General features: G+C 57.3%; 7 protein-coding genes and 1 non-coding gene across 8 annotated transcripts; 6 read left to right on the top strand and 2 right to left on the bottom strand.

Annotated features, from left to right (window-relative positions):
• Positions 1-1,303: 1,303 nt before the first annotated feature.
• Positions 1,304-3,195, top strand: EHS24_001690 (uncharacterized protein; the record flags this gene model as incomplete). Its single annotated transcript, XM_028617466.1, has 3 exons — positions 1,304-1,554; positions 1,611-2,275; positions 2,345-3,195. 3 exons carry the CDS (start codon positions 1,304-1,306, stop codon positions 3,193-3,195), a joined length of 1,767 nt encoding a protein of 588 aa, XP_028473929.1.
• A 426-nt stretch (positions 3,196-3,621) lies between these two features.
• On the top strand, positions 3,622-5,412 carry EHS24_001689 (uncharacterized protein; the record flags this gene model as incomplete). Its single annotated transcript, XM_028617465.1, has 1 exon — positions 3,622-5,412. One exon carries the CDS (start codon positions 3,622-3,624, stop codon positions 5,410-5,412), a length of 1,791 nt encoding a protein of 596 aa, XP_028473928.1.
• Positions 5,413-5,671: 259 nt separating this feature from the next.
• Positions 5,672-7,777, top strand: EHS24_001688 (uncharacterized protein; the record flags this gene model as incomplete). Its single annotated transcript, XM_028617464.1, has 1 exon — positions 5,672-7,777. One exon carries the CDS (start codon positions 5,672-5,674, stop codon positions 7,775-7,777), a length of 2,106 nt encoding a protein of 701 aa, XP_028473927.1.
• Positions 7,778-8,153: 376 nt separating this feature from the next.
• On the top strand, positions 8,154-8,225 carry EHS24_001687. The gene has a single exon. It is a non-coding gene; the product is annotated as a tRNA-Arg (tRNA).
• A 437-nt stretch (positions 8,226-8,662) lies between these two features.
• Positions 8,663-11,316, top strand: EHS24_001686 (uncharacterized protein; the record flags this gene model as incomplete). The annotated part of the gene is made up of 4 exons (XM_028617463.1): positions 8,663-9,142; positions 9,187-9,960; positions 9,999-10,799; positions 10,849-11,316. The coding sequence occupies 4 exons, from the start codon at positions 8,663-8,665 to the stop codon at positions 11,314-11,316; spliced, it is 2,523 nt and encodes an 840-aa protein (XP_028473926.1).
• Positions 11,317-11,432: 116 nt separating this feature from the next.
• EHS24_001685 (uncharacterized protein) lies at positions 11,433-12,845 on the bottom strand (the record flags this gene model as incomplete). The annotated part of the gene is made up of 4 exons (XM_028617462.1): positions 11,433-12,301; positions 12,353-12,481; positions 12,575-12,592; positions 12,650-12,845. The coding sequence occupies 4 exons, from the start codon at positions 12,843-12,845 to the stop codon at positions 11,433-11,435; spliced, it is 1,212 nt and encodes a 403-aa protein (XP_028473925.1).
• Positions 12,846-14,381: 1,536 nt separating this feature from the next.
• EHS24_001684 (uncharacterized protein) lies at positions 14,382-14,975 on the bottom strand (the record flags this gene model as incomplete). Its single annotated transcript, XM_028617461.1, has 2 exons — positions 14,382-14,639; positions 14,931-14,975. The coding sequence occupies 2 exons, from the start codon at positions 14,973-14,975 to the stop codon at positions 14,382-14,384; spliced, it is 303 nt and encodes a 100-aa protein (XP_028473924.1).
• A 675-nt stretch (positions 14,976-15,650) lies between these two features.
• EHS24_001683 (uncharacterized protein) lies at positions 15,651-17,491 on the top strand (the record flags this gene model as incomplete). Its single annotated transcript, XM_028617460.1, has 6 exons — positions 15,651-16,120; positions 16,158-16,273; positions 16,317-16,645; positions 16,831-16,916; positions 16,956-17,075; positions 17,110-17,491. 6 exons carry the CDS (start codon positions 15,651-15,653, stop codon positions 17,489-17,491), a joined length of 1,503 nt encoding a protein of 500 aa, XP_028473923.1.
• Between the last annotated feature and the right edge of the window lie 65 nt (positions 17,492-17,556).

The raw sequence follows: 17,556 nt of genomic DNA, 5'->3' as shown, positions 1-17,556 counted from the left end.
CATGCTCCCTACTGTCGACATTCCGTCACCAGCCTCGCCAATCCACACCGCACCGCTCTGTTAACATGGTCGGCCTCCTTCCGTCTCCTCCGCAGATATATCACCTTACATGCACCCCCTGTACCCTCCAACATGTCCGCCGCCGCCACACCAACCCTTCGAAGTGTCCCCAAGATCCAGAATAGCTGCAGCGTAGCAGCACTGGAGCAGACGACAGCCGTGCCACTGCCCGAGCTGCTCTTCCATGTACAAGCATGTCGATAATACGTGCTCTCTTTTCAGGCTACGTCGGTGACATATGTACTCTCTGCCCAGTACTTTCGAGCCGCAGTGTACTCACCGGTGCGCACGCAATCGGATGTCCAACAGTTGCGAGGTGGTCGTCCTCCACCGATCAATTCCCGGGGCCCCGAAGGGCCATGCCTATGGGCCCTGCCTCCCCTCCGGCATCTCTCGGCTCGCCAGCACATGTGCCTCTCGGACCGGGGGCATTCAGGCTGGATAATGTGCGCAGTCGGACCGACATGCCGCCGGTTACAAAATTCGAAGGGACACGCCTCTGGCTCTGAGCGTCTGGCGTCTGGCCTCTGGGCATGCGATGACCGGTGTGGGACGTTCGGTCGTTTCGGTTTATGTCTCAGAGTGCGGGGGAACGTTGCGCAATGATCGTAATGAGGTGCTCGATAGTGTCGGTACTTATGTGGCTGACGTGGACTCGGTTATCAGCACTTGTGCGATGGGGTACTTTTCTTTTGACACGGTATGCTGTCCACTCCTCAACACCCACCACGCCAACACATACTGACACATACTGACACTTGTCTGCGACCAGCTCAACGGAGCCTCATCCCTGGTGTTTGTTGGCGGTGCCGATAATTTGGATCCTGGACCAGGCTGCACTTCAACCCCAGGTGGGCGGAAATTGGGACACGGCATTGCTCGGCGCCAAGTATCTTGACCGCGCACGCACCGACGTCGTTTATGACTGTACTTGGCACCCAGCAACCAGTGCGCACAGGCGCTGCTTAGCGAACCAGGCGGCCTTTGAGCGCTAATTGCCAGCACGATTCGTGGCCCCAAACGCACTCCTTGTACCCTTGTGGGGCGCCAGAAGGATCACCCCCAGGAGTTCGGCAGAAACCACCAGCGGTGACCTCCACCGCCCGGCTAAATCTCCCCGCGCCCGGCGTTCACTCATCGCCCAGTTGCCGGGATTTGCCCCGCCCACGACGCTATCATCTTAAACGGGAGCTGTCTCCACCTCTTACATTTCCCATCGTCCATTCCACCCTCAACTCCCAAAATGTCGCCCGCCAGCAAGGACCAGCTCCAGTCGCAGGCGTCCACTCGCCTCAAGCACCATGCATCCCAGCTCAACAGCCGTCACAGGAACCCCAACGCACTCAAGTTCCAGGCCAAGCCTCCCCCCGGTCTCCCTGTCCACATCACACCGCTCAACCCAGTCCAGTTCCTTCTGCGCTCTGCCCTCATTCGTCCTCGTAGGGTAGCCCTCAAGCACCCGGGAATTGGTGTCGAATGGACCTACGCCGAGTGGTGAGTCTCACAATTATGCTACATCTCCCATCCGCCGTGGCTAACACCTGTCAAAGGGCCATGCGCGTTTGTGCGCTCGCGTACGGTCTCAAGGCCAAGGGTATCAAGCGCGGCGACCGTGTGGGTATCATCTGCCCCAACGTGCCCATGATCCTCGACCTCATCCAGGCCCTGCCTGCCATCCACGCGGTCATTGTCCCTCTCAACATCCGTCTCACCAAGCCCGAGGTCAACTACATTCTCGATCACTCTGGCTGCAAGCTGCTCGTGGTCGACCACGAGTTCAAGCACCTTGCCGCCGACTTCAAGGGCGAGGTCATCGTCTCAAACGACACGGGTGGCCGTGACCCTACCGACCCCTACGAGATTCTGATCGAGTCCGGCCAGCACGACGCCGACACTCTCGGATGGCAGGAGCTCGAGCTCATCGACAATGAAGACGCTAACCTTTCGATTTGCTACACATCAGGCACGACAGGATCTCCAAAGGGAGTTGTCGGGACGTTTAGGGGGACGTACTTGGCAGCTATGGCCAACGCGATGGAATCCAAGCTCGATTTTGAGTCCAACTACCTCTGGATTTTGCCGGCTTTCCACGCCCTGGGGTGGACTTTCCCCTTTGCCGTCACAGCCGCCACAGCCGGACAAGTTTGCCTCCGCAGCGTTGGTGATTATAGCGAAGTGTGGCAAAGTATCCTGAGGGACAAGATCAGCACTATCTGTGAGTTAACATGAAGGCAATCCGACACGCAAGCGATCCGACACGAAAGCAATCCAGCTGACAGCATAGGTATGGCTCCAACTGTGGCCATCGGAATCATCAACAGCTCTTGGGCTCGTCCAGTTCCCCACGCTATCCGTGTGCTTCTTGCGGGTGCAGCTCCGTCTGCCTTCCTCATCAAGACGCTGGAGACGAAGCTCAACATCCGCGTAGTCCACGTCTATGGCCTTACCGAAACGTACGGTCCCTTCACTACCTGTATCCAGCACCCCGAGTGGGACACCGAACTGGACGAGGAGGAGTTCTTCAGGCGCAAGGCAATGCAGGGTCACGCGTTCGTTACCGCGGAGGAAGCCCGTATCGTCGACCATGAGGGTTCCAACAAGGATGGCCTCGTCGACGTGACCCCCAACGGCAACCAGGTCGGCGAGATTGTCATGCGTGGCAACATTGTCATGAAAGAGTACTGGAACAACCCCGAGGAGACTGCCAAGGCCTTTGAGGGCGGATTCTTCCACTCTGGTGACCTCGCCGTTCGCATGCCCTACGGCATGATCTCTGTCCAGGATCGCTCCAAAGACATTATCATCTCGGGCGGCGAGAACGCCTCGTCGCTCTCCATCGAGAGTGTCATCTACCAGCACCCCGATGTCCTTGAGTGCGCCGTTGTCGCTCGTCCGCACGAGAAGTACGGCGAGCGTGCCCACTCGTTTGTCATCCTCCGCCCGACCGCCACTTCCAAGTGGCAGAACAACGCGGACGGCTTTGCTGTCGACCTCAAGAGCTTTGTCAGGCCCTTGCTCCCCGGTTTTGCGCGTCCAGAGTGGGTCGAGATTGTTGCGGACCTGCCCAAGACGTCGACCGGCAAGATCCAGAAACACGAGCTGCGTAAGCGCTTCCCCAAGATCATCCCTGGTTAGTAAAGCAGTTTGTATAGTTGAACAAAACACGCAATAAGGAGAAGTAAGGAAGAAGTTGGTTCACCTAGGTTGTAGCGAGGCCCTAGCAGATACGGAGGACGCTGTGTTACGGCGCATGCATAGGTTCATGACACTGGAAGAGGGACGGATAAAGGCAGTCCCAACACGGTGACTTCGCAAAACTGACGCGCCTGACTTTTTGCCACCGATCGCCACTGATCCTCCGATCCAGCCGTCCGCGTTTTGCCACCAGGCCAAACGTGACCTTCTGGTTCCACCTCTTCATTCCTCACTCCCCCTTCGTGCGTGTTACCCATCCATCCTGTCCACACTCGGATGCCTCCGCATCCCAAGATTGTCATAAACCCCCCACCGAGCGACACCCCTTCCTCGCTGGGCGATCGGCCCAGTCTCCGTACAGCCACCATGAACCTCCTCTCGCGTCTGTCCTTTACTGGACGCGCTGGACGCAAGGGGTCTTCAGACAATGACAAGGATCAATACCTTTCTGTACCCGAGCGCAAGGACATTCGCCGCCCTCGTGTCCCCAACAAGGGTACCTCGCGCCCCGTCTCGTCCGCCTCCACCGAAACGTCGTGTTCCACAGTGTGGGAGGACAAGACCAAGGCCTTCCCGCAGCTTCCCAGCCTCCCACAGCTGGCACCCCTCGTCCATCCTCCTACTTCAACCGCGACTCTCTCTTCCAGTCGCCGTCCCTCGCCGCTGCCCAAACTCAAGCGTGCTGCTACCGTCAAGTTCTTCAACAAGGGCAGCAAATCGGCGAGTCTCACGCCTAAGCGTAGCATGGATGCCTGCCTTTTACCACGTCTGCCCAGCTTCAAGTTCGACCCTCTTCAGCTTCCGCCTTCAGGACAGAATGAAGGCGACCCACTTAATCTCGCGGATGCCCTCGAGCTCGAATACCAGACGCGCCAGACGTCTACCACCGCGGTCGCTCCAGCCTCAGCGCCGGGCCTCGAGTTCAACCCCAGCACCCTCCCTGCCACTGGGTTTGAGGGCGACGACCTGGCTGAATCTCCCCAACTTCCTCCCATGCCTCCACAAAAGCAAGCTTCTCCCCAGCCTCAGGCCAAGGTCTCCACCATCCTCGACATGCTCAACGTCACCCTCTACCCCCACATCGTCGACAGCATCCTGGACAACCTCTGTGTGGAGGACCTCCAACGCCTCCGTCGCTCTGGTGACGGTTTCCGCGAGTGGGCCAACTCGTACCTTTGCTACCACCTCGAGCTCCATTCTGACGTGTTTGGCAACAACCCAACGTCACACACCCCTCAAGCCACAATCTACCGCCACTGGGGCGCCAAGGAGAAGGGAGCGTTCAGCATTCACCACACGATCACGCCCGACATGTGCGCGGTGGGTCGGCAGATTCGAGTCCTCACTGTGCGTGGGGAGGAAGCTCCATGCCTTCTCTCCGGCTCTCGTGCCGCGCATGAGAGCGTAGTCTTCGCTTCCGCTCAGCCGACCCTCTGGGATGCCCAGGCCATCTCCAAGCTGAAGCTGCAAAATGTGCAGGTCATTCGCATGTGGACCGACAAGATATCGTCCAAGGGAATTTACCTTTACAACACCGAGGCTGAAGAGCTTGTCTTGGTCCGCAACCTCCCCAACACCTGGCCAACCGAAACCCCCACGACTGACGGCTTTGTCGCTTCCAGTGCCGGTGTTCTGTTCCACAAGGCCGCACTTCCTTCACAGATCCAGCGCCTCGTCGTCAACCTGCAGTACGACGACAAGTACTGTGGCGGCCGCTTCAAGTGGTTTGCGTCTCCTCACCAGCTCACCGAGGCCGTCATCGTGTTCAACGGACCGTGTCTCAGGAACCCCAGACAGACCGCCGAAGTTTGTGTGCGCGGTATCGCCCTGGCCCCCATTCTCAATGAATTTGTCACAACTTTCCCTCTGGTCAAGTACACCTTTGTCGACCTCGACGAGTTCAACCCCTCGTGGCTGTCGTCGACGTATCCAGGCTCGAAAGACCCATTCAAGGGCAGGGGTGATGCCAACAACACGCTTTCCAGGATCGTTTACGCTCTGTGCGACTTGGTTGCCACCAAGATGCCCCAGGCTAGGCCCGAGTGGGTGTTCAGTACCGTCTCGGAGCTCGTTTGCTGCTACACCAAGGCCGAGTATCGTGCCGCTGTTGGCGAGGACCAGTACCACATTGACATGTACCAGGAGGAGGAGAAGTGATAAACTAGTGTTTTGTATGGTGGCTAGTGTGCATGGTAACAGTGCTTGTAGTAGTTTGTCGTCTGTTTCCAACACACGAATACAACGACAGTGAACATATGCGACGCATGAGACGTATGAGTGGAGCGTTGCACCAGGGGTTGCGTGGTGGGGTGTGTGTTTGGTTCTGCGCACGGACCGCCTAGTTTTGGGCTGGTGTTGTTGTTTCTCAGTCATCCATCCATCCTTCGTTCCTTCTCTCTACAAACGTCCACTCACCATGACCTCCAAGTCGCGTCGCTTCTCCTTCTTCGCCTTTGCGTCCCTCGCCTCAGACGACCCCGATCCACCTTCCCACGATACCCAAATCTTTCCCAAGCTCAAGCGTGGCATCGGCAGCGCCGCCCGCAGGTTGTCCATGCCCATATCCCCACCGATGTCGTCCTCGTCTTTGCGCTCAGGCACCACATCGACAACAGCGTCAAGTCTCCTCAACCGCACGGCTCGCGATACCCCACCACACACCCTAACCGAGTTCCCGAGTTACGAGGAGTGGGTAGCCCAACAACGTCAAAAGGCCTCCAGCCACCCTCGCAAACAACGCCTGTCTTTGCCCATAGGGATGATGACTGGACCTTCCCTGGGAACGGAGGAAGGCTTCACGGACGCCTTGCCACCGCCTTCCCCGCCCAAGGTTCCCCGTTCTGCTGTCGACAATGCCTACCCATCAACCAACCACTCGTCCGATGTCCCTCTTGGCGCGCTGGGTCGCGTTCATGTGCCGCGTGAAGGCGAATGGCTGTCCCAGATCACGCGTCCGCGTCACCTGTCGGAACACACATACGACCGCGCCACCGGGATCTCCGTCGCGTCGTCAGCGAGTGAGGTCGAGGACGAGGACGAGTTGTGTACGCGCACATCCGTTGTCAACGCACACGAAGCAATCCAGTATCACGTCCAGGACCCAACCACCGCCGTTGCCTTCCCCGCTCTTTCAACGGCCGACGACTCATTCTCGTTGTCCAACAACACTTTTGTAACCCAGACGACCTTGACCTCTTCCCAGAATGGTACAAGGAGAAAGCGTCGTAACACCGCCGACGACGCCAACCCCAGCACATCTTCGCGCTCAAACGAGGGCACTAACCGCCGCCGAGGGATGAGCGAACAAGACTTTCTCACGGTGACAACCGAGGCCGTGGCCGTCGCGTTTGTCCAGGCTCAGCAGGCCATCGCTGCGTCCGGTGGCCAGTCACGTCCCGGTCAAGGATCCGGCAAGGTGTCCTCTGCTCCTGCTACCCACCGCTGGTCGAGTCGCGACGAGCATCAAGGTCAGCGAACCGGCCGCTTCCCGTTTCTGGGTAGCACACAAGCACGTTCGCAAGAGAAGAAGCCTCGGCCTCGGCCTCGCTCCGCCCTCCCTTCCGTCAGCACATGGGCACAGCTCCACCACCAAACTCTTCAGTCTCACCACACTGTCTCCATCCCCGCCCAGATCGTCCTCAAGGGCCTCGGCGACAACGAAGACCGCTCCCATGACGGCCAAGGTCAAGCCCCAAGACCCTATTTCAACCTCCGCGGAAGCAGGTTCGAACTGCCACGGCTCCTCGCCCTCGACAGCGAGATTCTGGACGAAACCATGTATTGGCAGTTTGTCCGCAACTCTCGCGTCGTGGATGTTGTAGGCCAAGTCCCCAACCTGGTCGCCCTCGCCAAGAAGTTTGTAAACGTCGAGACTGTGCGCTTGCACCCCGACCCTGGGTTCATCTGGAGTCTGCCTGTGCGCGCTCGCAAACTGATCATTTTCACATCGACCTTGCGCAGGCACTGGAGCCAGTTTGACAGCGCGTACGGCAATGTCAACAGCTACTTCGAGGACAGGTCTGCAGGCTACCTTGCCCGTGTGGGACCTATTCCCAACGGCTTCGAGCGTCTCGTCCTCAATGTTCGCTACGACGACAGGGACCTAGACTTTCCAGACGCCGAGCTGGAGCAATTCGCCACGCCGCCCAGCCTCCGCGAGGTTGTCCTCATCTTCACCCAAGACCTCTCCCACGCTCCCCCAACCTTTTCCTTCAGGCGCCAGAACACAACTCTACTCGACACCGCCATCATCACCGTGAGCAACACATACACGCGCATCAACTACACGCTCGTCGGTGTCGAGAATCTGTGGCCGGCTTGGATGGGCCGTGCCAAGGCCCCCTCCGAGATGTCGCGTTACCAGATCGAGAAGAGTATCGTCGACGTCGTGCAGCGCATGCGCCCGGGAAACGTACACGAGCACCCTATCCAGCACATGTCGTTCTATACGCATGCCGAGTACCGAGCCAAGGTGGGCGAGGAGCAGTATGCCCTCGAGACCGTCGTCGTCCATGACGTGTAAAGCCTTCAACTCTCACTGTCTGTCTCTCTTGTCACCACTTTGCACAGCAAAGACCAGTTGTATGTATTACACAAGGATGTATGCCGTATCCTGTATCCCGGACCGACATTGTGACTGATCTGACCAGCGATCCGCGTCACCACTGATTCCATCACAGCACGAGCCGGCCCTAACCAGGCGGTTTTCCGTACGCATATGCACCACCCAGGCTGCCGTTGCGGTGCAACACCGCCACCCCTACACTTACATCTTTGTCACACCACACGCACACTCCGTCACTCGCGAGCATGGCAGAGCCTAGCTTGAAACGGTTTGCATTGGACGGCAAGTCCTTTAAAATTAGTCGGCCAAAACGATTACGTCAGCAACATTCGTGGCCCCCTTGGCCCAGCGGTACGGCGTGTCTTTCCTAAGGACAAGATCGTGGGTTCGATCCCCGCAGGGGGTTGCATTACTTCAGTAGAAGTAAGCGACAATCATCTTTTGCTGGTCTGCAGATTTGGACGAGTCACCGGTGTCTTGGCGGTGTTGGCAGGGCCGAGAGAGTTGTTGGGCGGTCTATTTTTGAACACCGGTGGGGAAGTCCATCACGCGAGGTGCTTGTTCCCTCTGTATCACTGGTGGTATCTGCCTGGATTACATAGTCCAGCCAAGCATTTACCATTAATACTTGCCCAACAGGAATGCAAACAGAGAGGCAAAACGAGTTGAGTGTGAGGAGGAACTGACGCGACGGCAAGTCCACGGATGAGGTCATGCGGATCGCCCCCAACTGCGACGCCACACTTTGGTCATCCCTTATGCTTAGTCTCCAGGTATGCACAGCCCTTTCTCTCAATCGCCCATACCTCCAACACACAAGGCATCCACGGCACTGCAGTATCCATGGGCGACCAGGTCTCCCATCCAGACGTTGAGTCGGCGCACGGAGCGATTCCCCAGGCCAAGGACGACCTCACTCATGACGGGACAAACATCAACAATGACGAGGTCCCCCCACTCCGGACGCAGCCCACAGACTACGTCGCCAAAACCGTCGCCATCAATGAGACCCAGGCCTTTCTGCTGCGTGTCTGCCTCGGACGCCTGGGTCTTGTTCATCTCACGGGCTTGTTCGTCGCCTTGTGCATGCTTGTGGACACCAAAGATAAGACGTTGACGTGGTTCAACATTTCTCAGCCGTTGGCTGTGGGCACTGCCCTTGGTGCCTACACTTTCCTTACCCTCTGCACTATCGATGGGCACAAGCCGGACAGCAAGTATGGGCTTGTGAAGACTGTGGGCATTGCCTACATACATGCGCAGGTGTTCGTTGTCGGCCGGTGGAGTGGTGGGGAGGGACCAGAGCCTTACAGTCGTGTTGCCGTGAGTGTGCTTGACGTGAAGAGATACGGGGCTCATCCATACAGATACTGGCATATTTCCTTGCGCACATTGGCCGCTTTGCAGCCGCCGCCATCGAACTAGCCAGGGTCAAAATTGAGGATCCTGCAGACACTTGTCGACGAGCAACCCGTTCCGCCCGACTCGGTATGCTCGCTGGTGTGGCCGTCACGGCCGTCTGGTGGAAGCTCGAAGGCCCCTCCCAACCTGAACAGATGATTGATGTTGCCATCCCCATGGGCCTCGCTGTCGTCTCCCTTGCACTCTCCGCGTACACGACCCACGACTTTGCCAATGTTGTGCGCCTCGGTCCGGACAAAGTGTTCAAAGCAGCTCTCATGTTTGGAAACTGTGGCAAGTGGAAGAGCAAAGCGAACAGGTTTGGGACCGAAACTCCTATCGTCAGGTCCCCATCCGCTCCTCCCTCGGCTTCACCTCCCAAAGAGACACCACCCCCACCCCCGCCAGCATGGGAAGCCAAGCGCCGTTCCCTCGTCCGTGTGCACATATGTGGCATGGGCTTTTGCGGCATTTCAATCTTCATTGGCACCTTGTTTGCCTTCTTCCCCTTCCCCGCCCAGCCTGTGACCTTGTTCCTCGTTGTGGCCACCCGCCTTTGGGCCCGCTACACCGTCGCAAAGGGTGACTACCCAAACGTTGGCATTCTGGTCGCCGTTGTTTCGGACGGCCTGCTCACACCGGCCATCCGCGCCGCTGTGCTCTCGGTCTGTGGCCCAGATGCCATCCTGGCTGCGTACGGTCCCGATCCCGCTTTGATTACCGACATGGCCGATGTTATTGTGAGTCAAACAAATGGAGACGGGAACTGACATCACAGGCATGGGCACCGGTATCCGTCCGCTTTATGCGCAACGCCTGCTCGGCTGTGACCATGAGGTTCTGTTCGGCGCCCTCGCCGAACGGATACAGGCCGTTCAGCGAGAGACTGTCCGCTGGCATCTTCGCGGGTAGTTTCATTATTGCCTGGCTTTGGACGACATTCCTTGCTGGATTTGAGGACGACGACGACAACTCGGCACCATACCGAACGTGGTTTGTCCCCACACCTCTGTACGCCATGGCTTTGTCAATTCCCGCGCTCCTCCCTCCCCAGACCGAGGCGCTGGTCAAGATCCCAGCGACCAAGGTCGTCCTCGCATCGCTCCTTGAGGGTAACGCCGCACTGTACGCCAACGTGTTCAAGCGCATGGGAGTCGCTGTCCATGCAGACGACGACGGCTATGTGAACAACAAGATGAACGATTGGCCTGAACCCAACTGGGATCAGCTCGCCGCCACGCCCAAACCCAGGTGGCTCCGTTGTGTGGACATCATTCGCGCGTCCCGCGCCAGCGTCATGGTTATATCGTACGTGCTAGTCGTCCGAACGCAGTTCGTGCTTGCGCTAGGCGACATGGCTTTGGTTGTCTTCGCCTGCCTCCCAATGACGGCCATCCCGACGGCCATGATGCTGTATCGCCGCACACCTACAGCAATCGGTCCTCTTGTCCTCCTTTTGGGAGTCACGAACGGCGTGGCTGTCGGCTGTATCGACGCATGGTACCGGACCGAGCTGGCGATGATCTTCAAGGACTCGGAGGCATTCATCTCTGACATCATCGTTCTTTATCGCCTCTGTGTAAGCGTCTGACATTCGCCATCGGTTCATATTTGCTGACTCGACGCAGGTTTCCGCCGCGATCTGTACATCGTGCTTCGGGACACTTTCGAACTTTGGCTTGCGCGGATGGTCGCCCCGCCACCGCTGCGCCGTGGGCGCGGCGCCCCTGGGCTCGTTTATCGTCTACTGGTTCACGTCGGGCGTACACAAGCGTGGATGGGAGGCGGAGCAGCTCGACCCAACGTTCCACCACATCTTCAGCGGCTACGAGTGGGCCCTTTTCTCCGTCAGTGTTATCTACGCTATCACGGCGTCCACGCTGTTCCTCAACAGCGAGTCGCTCATGATGTTCCGTTTGCCCCGGGATGAGTTCGCGTTTGCGGCCATGTGGGGAAGTGGCTTCAACGGCGGCCTTGACCTTGCCCAGAAGCTAGGCGTACCTGTCCAGCTTGAGGAGGGCGTCGGTAAGATTGCCCTTGCGGATGATGGTGAACTTTCAGCCGACCTTGGTAGAGATGGCAAGGAGGTGGCTTGAAGCCAGTCGTCTAGTACACTCCGCCTAGTATAAATGTGTTGTGCGACTCGTTGATGTTTACACATCCTTATTCAGCTGCAGCACGTTGTGTCATATTATGTTGGCCCATCCGGCGCCTACAAATTGGCCTTGGGCGGCTGCGCAAGCGACGCGTAGACGGTCCGCTCAAACGCATAGAGAAATGGCTGCCACGGGTCCGGGTCACGCCCAGCCACGAGCATGTTGGTGCCCACAACACCAGCAATACCCGACTCTGGATCGATCCAGTATGCCGTCTTGGCCACACCTCCCCAGAATACCGATCCAGCCTTGCGCCTGCCCGGCGCGTCGGTGAGGTTGAGGCCACAGCCGAGCGAGTGGGTGAGGTTGCCTGCGTTGAGGACATAGGGCGGCTCATCGGGCATCCACGCAGTGATAAACTCGGACATGAGCTGTCTGTGGGGTCCGGCAGTGGGCTCGGGGAGGGCACTGGTGAAGAGCGATTTGTAGACGAAGGGTGAGAGCAATGCCTTGGGGTTGGCCCGGCGCGGGTCACTGGCGAGCACGGCGCGCAGGAACTTGAGGTAGTCCTTCTGAGACCCGTACAGACCCGCGCCGCCGTGCATGATCTTGAGGTCCTCAGGCTTGGTTGCGCGACCCATGCCAAAGTCGCCGGGGATCTTGTAGATTGATCCGGTGGAAGGCGGGACGCGTGTGCACACGCTCATCTTTGTCTCGTGGATCTTTTCCGTTGGGTAGAAAGTGACAGTGGTCATGCCCAAAGGCTCGAAGAAGGCCTTTTTGAAGTATTCCTCCAGCGAGGTGCCAGACACGCGCTCAATCAGGATCCCAACCCAGTCGGTCGCGTGCGAGTACGCAAACGCAGCCCCAGGCTCAAAGACGAGTGGGGTTGTGATACCCTCGACACCACAGTTGAACTGGCTGGCAGGACCGTTTGCGGCAAAGTACTTGGTCGCAGGGGACTCGAGGAACGCGTACACGAGACCTGATGTAAGCATACGTGGGCTGGAGAATGGTTGTCACCATGGTGACTCACCGCTTGTGTGGGTCAACAGCATCCGGAGGGTAATCTTAGTCGTTGGATTGACGAGGATACCGTTGCCTGCATCGTCGTAGCCAGTCAGGAGCTTGACAGTGCCCAGCTCGGGAAGCCACTTCTCAATCCCTGCGGCGCTGTCAAGCTCGAGCTTGCCAGCCTCGACCAGCTGGAGGGCGGCAGTCTGACGTCAGCCATCGTGTAACGTACATTGCAACTCACGCTCGTCAGGATCTTGGTCTGCGAGTACAGCTCCACAGCTACGCATCAGCAACTATCTCGACCTCTCCTACCCACGAGTGTCCTCGGTCACAGTGCCCTTGTCGGGCTCGCCGTGTACACGCTGGCCAGCCTGGTTGAGGTAGAGTGTCTCCTCGGCATTGGTAGCTGCAAAGAAGATGGCAGGAAGGTTTCCTTTCGCGGTCTGCGCAGACAAGAGGTCGTCCAGCTTTTGCCGCGTCGCGAGGCGAGGTGTTGGTGGGGCATCACCCATTATGGTACTGTCGAATGATGTAGTGAATGCAAGTAGAAGGCCATGGATCGTGTTAGCTCTTGGAATCACGGTGGATGCGGGATTCGGCAAATGAGGTGACGACAAAACCGGTCAATGGGATTGCCGGAGCCCCAGACGGCCATGTCCGCTTCAATCGTGGGGTGGGTGGGGCTGCACTTCGCGGTGTCAATGACATCAACCTCATCTTGTGTGCATCGTTGGAGTGCTCGTCTGGCGTTCAAACTTGCACTGCTGGGTGTGACAGGACAGTCGAGGACCGACTTTTGAAGCTTGGAGAGATCGTATGGCCTGGGACAGCCCGTCAACGTCATGGTCACAGCGAAAATCGGACTAGCAAGGTTTAGAAAGTATCCGACTGGGCAGTCTCTGACACAAGCGACACCACAGGATCCAGAGCATGTGCTCATGAGACTCGCAACGGGGGACCACGGCGAGGCGGGAAACGCTGGCCTTTGCCTTTCCAGCTATGTATGTCGCAGAGGTGACTCACCGCGAAGGTGAACTGCCCGTCGGCCCGTTGCCGTGCGCAAGTGAGTACGGCAGTCGCACGAGGCAATGCAGCCCTTATTCGGCGAGTCTCAGGAGGACGGGTCGTTTGATTCGGGCCATAGGGCCATAGCCAAGATCCTTGTGATCTGCCACTGCAGACTAGTACGCGGGTGGAGCTACGGGAACTCTCGGTGATCGGTGACCTCTTTCACACAGCTCAGCTGATCTCGGGCACTATGGGGGCGGTGCGGTCAGTTACGATCCATTCATGTGGCCTCTTCGTTCCCGAAGAAGAGCTAACAGCAATGTATCACGTCACCTCACGCGAGTGATAACTGGTACATACTATCCACACTGGCACTCCTGTCACGTTGACATCAATCAGTTTGGAGCAGTTATTCAGGGATTTGAGTGGAATAATTCTGAAGTTGGGGTTTATTGGTCATGCACAGAGCCTGTGGCTCCAGACCGAGATGCACTCGGGTCAGTCTTTGTAAGGTAGCGCCTTGTCTTGATTCTGAAAGGCTGGTCCCAATGCAGAAGCAAGTGGCCCAAGGCTGCCTGCCATTCACGTGCCTATTGAACTGTGCCCGCGCTTCCCCGCAATGAACCATGACCCCACATTTCTCTACCTTGAGCCGAGTGCTATGAGCCGAGTACCCTTGTTCCGGCCAGTCCCAAGTAGAGGTTGACTCCAATGTCATTTTGAATGAGCAAAGTGGAGCCATGGACCGCAACTATCCGACATCGGTTATGAACTTCGCTCCACAGCACCGCCTATTGGAGTCACGTCTAATCGCAGGCACGGAGTATCACATCGCAGTGCATCCCTCCCCTAAGAGCTGTGTTTCTGGCCAGTTACGGAGTGTGTATGGGCAGCCGGGTGCACCGATGCAAAGGGTGAGCAAGGAGGCCTCCCGTACTGCTGTGCGGCCTGCAGCCAAACCAACTGTGCACTGTCCTCAGGAAGGCTTCAGCGGCAACTCGCCCAGACGGAGCCACTGTTCGAATCCTAAGCTCAACCTTCTACACCATGAGAGCGAGAGCAATCATTGCCAGAACCCCAAACACCGGGAGGGAGAGCTGGACGGCAACGCTTGCCTTGGCTGTCGGCGAGGTGAACGTAGGGGACGTGCTGTCTCCGGTCCTGGTGGGACCTTGGGCGGTGCCAGATGCTGACATGGTCCCCTCCTGGACGGGAGTTCGGTTGTTGCTGACGTAGGCCGCCGTGGACTCGTTTCCACAGCTTGCCAACTTGACAATGCCGACTTGTTGCTTCTCGTACTGGAATGCGGTGTAAACATTCTTCAGGAAGGTAGTTCCAAAGATGATATTGAAATATTTGACCGACGACAATGTTCGACTGGCACTGCCGGTTGGCCAAAGCTCACCCAACTGAAACAAACATGTTGTCTTGAATGATGTACTCCATGCTGAGAATGAGAATAGGAACCAATGAAGCTGATAGGAGTGCCCACGTGGTAGAAGGGGCGGTACTTTGTTGTTGTGTCTGGCTCAGAGACACGGTGGACCAAAGGCGCGCAAAGAACACCACCTGGGGGAGCGAATGCGTACGCCAAGGGCGAAGGCTGCAGCGGCAGCCACAAGGTTGGTCGGCATGGCCCTCTGTTTGGAGAGGGGGTGGGAGAGGTTAAAAGACATATTCAAGACAAGGAGGTGCACGCTTTGTACCCCGCCGTTTCCTGTCATTGTCGGAAAACACAAGTGTCCAAGCAGTCACGAATAGCATGGAGGGCTGGGCGTTTGTGCAGTATGACGTTTCGAGTCCTTGTAACGAACCTCAGCCCTAAGAAGCATACTCTACCAGTCCTGCGGGTTGCCTTAGGCGTATTGGAGGGCAACGTAAGCCAGTGCTATTTCTTCTGGATTGTGGGAGCGGTTACATGCTGCGGATCTGATGCCCAGCGAAGCGTCGGCATATTCGGCATGGATCGCAATGAGGAACCCGCTCTTGTTACCCGCGACTTAAATCCACAGGGGGAGCATCATGTGGTCGATGGATTCCCTTTGGATGCATTCAATGGCCGTTTGCCTAGTTGATCGTCGTGGGCGTAGGGCTGCATCGCTTTCTGGCCTTTGCCTCAAGCGCGACTATTTGACTGCTTTGCGCAACTCATGCCACACAAACCCCCAGTCATTCAAACTCTCGTCCACTCGTCACACACAATCATCAGCCAAGATTCTGCCATGGCGGCCGTCGTGCTTGTCATATTATGGGCGTGTACCACCACCGTACTGGTACTGGCAAGCTCAGCCCCGACCTTGGCATTCAACATGTCCTTCAGCAGCATACATCCGTTTTTCAACCCTGTGCCCGCCCGTTCTCAATCCCTCAATACGAGTTCGTTCCCTCGCTGGAACGACACCTTCTCAAGTTCCCCGTGGAACAGCTATGTTCCAGGCATGGTTGGCCTTGGAGACTCGCTTACCGAGTCTAATTTGGGGAACACTACTGCTACAGTGAGCGGTCCACACCTCAACATCTTCTGGTACGGAGACGCCGTGTGGGTTTGGGGGCATATGGACAGCAACACGACCAGCTCCTGGTCAAGCCATACGAAATTTGAACAGCCGATCATGCTCCTCATCGACTCAAACTCAGACCTGCTGCCAGTTCCGTCCAACGAACAACTGGCATCGATGACAGGGATGAATATACAGGGCCACGCAGGATATTTGGACCAAAGCTCGGGGGACCTGTCTTTCGCCGGTGCCACGTTTGGCTTCGCAATGCAAACCGAAGCGTCAGTACAATCTGACCCCTCGAACTGACTGAAGCAGGCCCACGTTTGAACAAGTCCAGACAAGTACAGCTTACTGGGTTGTAAACGGCACGCGAAACGAGTACTTTCTGTACTCTGGCAACTGGACGGTCGAGGATCACATCGGTGGCGTCGGTAAGTACATAGCATTTCTGCCTACACACGTTAACAAGGATAGGTGGCCAAGACCGGGTTCCCTACGACCATATGCTCGCACATGCCCACAACAGTGACAACCCTGAGACCGCCTTCAATGTACCTGACAACACTTCATTTTTGATCATCAATGGAACTATCGGTCCAGCTCACTACGCCATATCCGTGACAATCTCCCCTGCGCCGATGTCCAACCCGACACTTGGTCCTCAACCAGAGGTGTTCAACTTCTGGGCTGGCCGCGATGCTGTTCTCCATTACGCGGTTCTGGATCCATCGAAACAGTACAACGTCACCATCATGGGGTGGGGTTCCGATTCACTAGGCCTGACCGATTTTGGCGTGCACAGCGTAACATTTTGGTCCTCGCTTTAGTGAGTGACTCCTCAAGCGTTCTGTTTCTGACCCCCCAAGCGACTCTGGTACATCTTCCAATCCCAACAATACGGCTACCGCTCCTGCCAGCAAGGGAACCAGCTCCGGGACTATAGCTGGTGCTGCTGTGGGTCATTATTCAAAATGTGACTGACACTTAGGTCGGCGGTGTGATCGGTGCGATTCTCATTGCCGCTTTTGCCTACTTTGTCGCATCGCGGCGGATCCGCCGACGTCAGCAAAAGCTGTACGTCACGGCACCCTTGAGATGTTCTGACACGCACAGTCGTCAAGGGGACCCTTCCGAATTTGTCGTGGACGAGAATGGAGACGCTGCGGCGTACACTCCGTACGACCACGAGCTCATGTCGCCAATGTCGCAGTCGTCCAAGGACTCCCGGTTGATGTGAGTGTTATCAGTGGATCAGCTGACAAAGAAGTGGTACTGCAGCTGGTGCATCAAGCTCGCGAACACCAATCGAGCATGTTCGGTATGAACAGGAAGAAGACGGCGGTCTGGTAGAGCGCGTCGAGTTTGTGCCGCCTCAGTACAACCCAGAATGGGCTGGTAGCTCTGCCAACGTCGACGACGCACTGCTTCCGGGCCACAATGAGCATGGCTTTGCCTCAGATACCGGCGTGGGCAGCGGTATGGACTTTTCAGCCAAGCGCCCAGCTCCTTCTGCCGATACTGTTAGCCCCACCACCGACTCGGCCACCAACTGGGGTTCACCAGTGGACAGTGGATATTCCGCTGCCCAGATGAGCCAGAACTCCAGGGAGCCGCTACCAAAGTGGGACACAAAGGGTTGGCAGCGGTGAACTACAAGGCACGGCTGTTGATGAAAAGGAGAGCTACATACTGTTCCAACCGCGTTTGTAAATAT

The sequence above is a fragment of the Apiotrichum porosum genome (genome assembly GCF_003942205.1).
Source record: "Apiotrichum porosum strain DSM 27194 chromosome Unknown scaffold_11, whole genome shotgun sequence".
NCBI classification, from domain to species: domain Eukaryota; kingdom Fungi; phylum Basidiomycota; class Tremellomycetes; order Trichosporonales; family Trichosporonaceae; genus Apiotrichum; species Apiotrichum porosum.
This window is presented reverse-complemented; position numbering and strand designations above follow the sequence as displayed.